General features: G+C 41.3%; 1 protein-coding gene across 1 annotated transcript in view; it reads right to left on the bottom strand.

Moving 5' to 3' along the window:
• Window positions 1–1085: 1085 nt before the first annotated feature.
• Window positions 1086–6000, bottom strand: part of LOC310934867 (uncharacterized protein) — a gene marked incomplete at its 3' end in the record, with an annotated part of 46374 nt that continues 41459 nt past the window's right edge. Inside the window, exons 36-38 of the mRNA XM_083898666.1 lie at window positions 2636–2809; window positions 1685–1731; window positions 1086–1603 (exon numbers count right to left, since the gene is read on the bottom strand). Coding sequence (XP_083754792.1) covers window positions 1086–1603; window positions 1685–1731; window positions 2636–2809 — 739 coding nt within the window. The remainder of the gene's footprint in view (window positions 1604–1684; window positions 1732–2635; window positions 2810–6000) is intronic.

Below are 6000 nucleotides of genomic sequence, written 5' to 3'. Positions count from 1 at the left end.
CAGGTTAGCTGGTTATCAAGGCCTCAACTTAAATGTCCTCCCTGGTTTAATGTGTACAAAATGGTGTATTGCTTATGTGTGTACAGTTTTCTTATGGCTCCTGTGTTATGTATTGGAATTGTGATGTCTGTATACCATTACAATTAGGGGCCGGGGTGTAGGAGCCATTTGGCTTCTTCCCTGTTTAGCTTTTTATGGCCACTAGGTGGCATAATGAGAGACCCGAGGGTCATGTAATATAGGTGGGAACTGCCGTTCAGGTTGGGTGTTGCTGGACGAAAGGGAGCACACACAGTTTTTGACCGCTTCACTTCGTTCCACTTAACTTTGCTGCACTGCGCGTTGTTGCTGTCGTGGTATGTTGTGAGTGAATATGAGTGAACAAATGTGAACTGAGGAAAAGTGGACTATCACGTTGAGCTGCAATAAATATACCGAAGTATAAGCCATGAAGACTGTTTTATTTCCGTAAACAAGTACAAAGTGGATAAAGTTAAGCGCGTCAGGCAGGTGCTTGTCTAGCAACCCCCGAGAGACTTCAAGTATTTGGCTTAGTCTCTACACTGTCCACTAGGAGGAGCTAAGTCAAGCAGCAGGAGCAGCTGCTGTCAGTTCCATGTGATGACCAGCAGGAGTCAGCAGATGTTCCTGATCTGTGCATCAACAACACAGATGTAAGTTCTCTGACGTTTACGTTTGTTTATCGTTGAACATTTTAATGTATAGAGTTAGGATTGTTTGTGTTTGTATGAAAATATTCAAAGTTGAAAAGAGTTTAGTGTTAAATGTTGTGATCGTTCACATGTGAACCTCTGTGTTTCAGGCTGGTTCTCAGCAGCAGGGGGCGCTCACAGCACAGTCAGTACCTCCATAGGCAGGCGGGTCAGTTAATGACAGACAATCGTTCTTTATGTTTATTTCACACATACAAGTTTATATTTTCTCTTTATTTATTGACGGTCATCAGGACGTGAAGAGAATTCAAAAGTGTTTCAACAATGAATTACTGAGCTGAGCTTTAACATCAGATTATAAACAGTGAGACCTCGTCCACCACACGACTGAAGCTGCTGTCTCTTCATGTTCTACAGAGACACTGAGGAACCAGGCCAGACAAAGAACCCAGGATAAAGTGGTTCAGTGAATGTGGTCCTGAAGGTGTGGAGGTGGATCAGTGAGTCAGAGGAGACTCTGTAGAAGGACAGAGTCCCAGCAGGACAGTCCACATACACTGATACTCTGTGAGAGACAGACGATGATGTGATGAATGTTTTTGTCTCACAGTGAAGGACAGAGTAACCATCATCAGAGCAGCTCAGACTCCAGGACTGATTATTATGTCCAAACAAACAGTCATAACTGTATCCTTTCCTCTTGATTCCTCTGTAACTCACTGATATATAAACTCTTCCTCTCCACTCGACCTCCCAGTAACAGCGACCAGTCAGACCAGATCTACACAGCAGCTGATAATACTCGTCAAATCTGTCTGGATGATCAGGATACGACTGATCTTCTCTCACATTGGTCACTTTCCTGTTGTTGTCAGACAGTTTGAGTTCTCTGTACATTGTGTTTGTGTCCAGTTCCAGTTCACATGAATCTGATGAAGAACAACAAGACACAGCTGCAGTTTATTGACGATCTGCTGATATGTTGTTATTTCCTGTAAATCCATACTTACACTTCCTGAGACCTGGTTTTAACCACTGCTCTCCAGCATGGTCCATCCTGGAGGAAGAAACAGTCTGAATGAGTTTGTGTCCAACATTTGTCCAAACTGTTGTCTTAATGATGCACTCTGGTGGACAGAATTATGAACTACACTCTGGTGTCAGATCAAGGACAGGTGTGTTTCAAAGAGAAGACGGTGTCTGCAGAACCAGAGACCACAGTTTCAGGTGGCTATGCATTTTCTGAACAGCACCACCATGTGGACAACACAGTAGACAGCACTTCAATTGTCTCCTCCAGTTTAGATCAGAAGACGCCAAAGATGTTTAAATGTGATTATAGCACTGAATTTTAAATTCATTCAAACAATGATGAATGTTTGAATTACAGGGGAAAGTTCATGTTTGCTATTCTAAGTGTGTTTATACCATTTAGTTGTAAAGTAGGATCATGTTTTCTGTGGTTTTCATTAAAAAGAGCCACCATGAAGCTCGTACTAAATCTACTCAACTCTGTTAACACAGTAGTCATTTAGTCATCGTTCATTTAGTGAATGAAGTGGTTATTTTGACCAAACCAGAGTTGGTGATTTGATGAAACAGTGATTTGTCAGTCAGGCATATTTTGGAGCTGGAGAAGATGATCTGTGTTGTCTGTGGAGAGTAATTATACATTTCAGTTGTTCAGTGATGCCTTTGCCTTTTCTTATGTAATATTTTGTAATGCTCTTGTTGTGGTTTTATTTTGAAAGGCATCGTCAAAGGTTTGGGTTCTGGACTCATGAGACTAGAGACCTGATCCAGGGAACCCTTCAGCCAATATATATGGTTCTAAGACAGAGTTGAGTCACTCAGGAAGCTCACAGGTGGATAATGTCCAGGATTCTTAATGCTTTTATTTATTGTTTTGGATAATCTTTTATCGTGAAACATGAAGCAGAAGAGGAAGAGGAGGAGAATACCTGAGAGTGTCCAGTCTCCAGTGTGGACTCTTCAGTCCATCAGACAGAAGCTTCTTTCCTGAGTCTCCTGGATGATTGTAGCTCAGGTCCAGTTCTCTCAGATGGGAGGGGTTGGAGTTTAGAGCTGAGGTCAGAGAAGAACATCCTTCTTCTGTGACCAGACAACCTGACAGACTGGAGTTAAGAAGATATGATGAACTCATGATGATTCAGAAAATCCTGAAGATATTGAACATCTTCATTAACAAGAACCTGAAGAAGCAAAATCAGAATTTAAAAGATCAACTGTCAAATAAACGGAGATCTGACCTGAGAGTCTCCAGAGAACAGTGAGGACTCTTCAGTCCATCACACAGCAGCTTCACTCCTGAATCCTGAAGGTTGTTGTTACTCAGGTCCAGATTTTTCAGGAGGAAAGATTTGGAGTTCAGAGCTGAGGTCAGAGAAGAACATCCTTCTTCTGTGACCAGACAACCTGACAGACTGGAGTTAAGAAGATATGATGAACTCATGATGATTCAGAAAATCCTGAAGATATTGAACATCTTCATTAACAAGAACCTAAAGAAGCAAAATCAGAATTTAAAAGATCAACTGTCAAATAAACGGAGATCTGACCTGAGAGTCTCCAGAGAACAGTGAGGACTCTTCAGTCCATCACACAGCAGCTTCACTCCTGAATCCTGAAGGTTGTTGTTACTCAGGTCCAGATTTTTCAGGAGGAAAGATTTGGAGTTCAGAGCTGAGGTCAGAGAAGAACATCCTTCTTCTGTGACCAGACAACCTGACAGACTGGAGTTAAGAAGGTGTGATGAACTCATGATGATTCAGAAAATCCTGAAGATATTGAACATCTTCATGAACAAGAACCTGAAGAAGCAAAATCAGAATTTAAAAGATCAACTGTCAAATAAACGAAGATCTGACCTGAGAGTCTCCAGAGAACAGTGAGGACTCTTCAGTCCATCACACAGCAGCTTCACTCCTGAATCCTGAAGGTTGTTGTTACTCAGGTCCAGATTTTTCAGGAGGAAAGATTTGGAGTTCAGAGCTGAGGTCAGAGAAGAACATCCTTCTTCTGTGACCAGACAACCTGACAGACTGGAGTAAAGAAGACATGATGAACTCAGTGGTTTAGAAAACCTTGAAGATGTTGAACATCTTCATCAACAAGAACCTGAAGAAGCAAAATCAGGATTTTAAAAGATGAATTGTCAAAGAAACTGAGTTCTGACCTGAGAGTCTCCAGAGAACAGTGAGGACTCTTCAGTCCATCACACAGCAGCTTCACTCCTGAATCCTGAAGGTCATTGTTACTCAGGTCCAGTTCTCTCAGATGGGAGGCTTTGGAGTTCAGAGCTGAGGTCAGAGAAGAACATCCTTTCTTTCTGACCAGACAACCTGACAACCTAAACATTCGAAAATATAACCCTGTTTAGAATCTGTATTCATAAAATAAATAATGGATAAGTTATGGTTTAAATCAAAATAAAATTTAAATGAATGGTTAAATCTGTTATTAAAAGTAAGAGTAAGGTGTAATAAATAAGATCAACCTGACAAATGTACATGGTTAAATATTACATTTTATTTTGAAGGAACTTATGGGGAGAGAGGAAGTACTGATGGGGAAGAAGTGTGATCCCGATCAGGTATTGGTAAAAGTGTGATTGACAGGTTTAGACCGGAAGTGAGCGAGTGGAGTGTGTGTGTTTTGGAGCGAGTGAAAACGACGACGAGAGGAAAAAGAGGCACAAAGGAGACGCATGACCGTGAACATTCTACAGAATAGAATAGTTAAGTGTGTAGTTTTCAGTGTGTAAGAGATTGTCTGCTCGACATTCAGAGCCCGGACATTGGAACTACTGTTGTTTGTGTACGGTTTGTGAAGTTTCAGCTCGGAACTTTTAGCGAAGCTGCCTAGTTTTAGCTTAGCCCAGCTACTGAGCTAACTGAGTGTGGTATTAGCATTCGCTTTCAAAGCGAACGCACTTAGCCGCGAGGAGTTAAACCAGCTTCTGATATCGGCTGCACCTTGAGGGTTCGGCTCGGACGTTGCCGGTGTGTGTGTGACCTGTCGTCGTTGGACATCGTCCCGGACAGCGCAGGAGGCGCCATCATCCACTCACCAGTTTGTTCCAGTCTAACTGAAGAGTCGGCTTCCAGACACGGATCGGGTAAACGGTCTTCGTTTGGTTTGGAGGTAAAACTTATCAAAAGTCACCATATCAGGCCTGCAACGTGGTTAGTTTGTTTTGCCGGCTGTGTGTATGTGTGTGTGAGTAAGTGTGGGCCCACTGAATTGTGTTTGGGTTTATTACTGAAAGAAACTTAAATCTTATTATTCAGAGGTTTTAAGGTAATTTGAATGTAAGTTGAGAGTATATCTGCTACAAAGAATTTACTTTAAACATATTTTCAGTAAAAGTGTATTACTTTTTCTTAGAATTTGTTTAAACTTTAAGTAAATACTGTAATTGATTTGTTTGTTTTTCAAAAAAAAAAGAATTTTGTGATATTTCCTTTGTCAGAGTCAAAGGTGAGCATAGTGATTACCTATAGTTGAGTGTGTATAAAAAACAAAATCCAAATTACTTTTAGGGAAAATTACTTAAAATTAGGGTTAAAATATAATTAAGGAACCCAGAAGCATGCCCTTAGTATGAGGTCTATTGAGGGGAGTGCTACACAGACATGAAGGAATGATGATTGAATAATCATTTCGAATCGTAACAAATGGTTCTTATGGACAGGAAATGAAAACAACCCTTTCATGTATCACCTGACCTGAGAGTCTCCAGAGAACAGTGAGGACTTTTCAGTCCATCACACAGCAGCTTCACTCCTGAATCCTGAAGGTCATTGTTACTCAGGTCCAGATTTTTCAGGAGGGAGGATTTGGAGTTCAGAGCCGAGTTCAGAGAAGAACATCCTTCCTCTGTGACCAGACAACCTGACAGACTGGAGTTAAGAAGACCTGATGAACTCAGTGATTCAGAAAATCCTCAAGATGTTGAACAACTTCATCAAAAAGAACCTAAAGAAGCCAAATCAGGATTCAATGGACCAACTGTCAAATATACTGACTTCTGACCTGAGAGTCTCCAGGGAACAGTGAGGACTCTTCAGTCCATCACACAGCAGCTTCACTCCTGAATCCTGAAGGTCATTGTTACTCAGATTCAGGTTTTTCAGCAGGGAGGATTTGGAGTTCAGAGTTGAGGTCAGAGAAGAACATCCTTCCTCTGTGACCAGACAACCTAACAGACTGGAGTTAAGAAGACATGATGAACTCAGTGGTTTAGAAAATTGTGCAAACATTGTCAACAACAAGAACCCGAAGATCCCCTGTCAAATAAACAGGG

The sequence above is a fragment of the Microchirus variegatus genome, assembly GCF_963457635.1.
Source record: "Microchirus variegatus genome assembly, chromosome: 12".
Taxonomy (NCBI): domain Eukaryota; kingdom Metazoa; phylum Chordata; class Actinopteri; order Pleuronectiformes; family Soleidae; genus Microchirus; species Microchirus variegatus.
The sequence above is the reverse complement of the archived record's forward strand: the minus strand, read 5'-3'. Positions and strand labels throughout refer to the sequence as shown.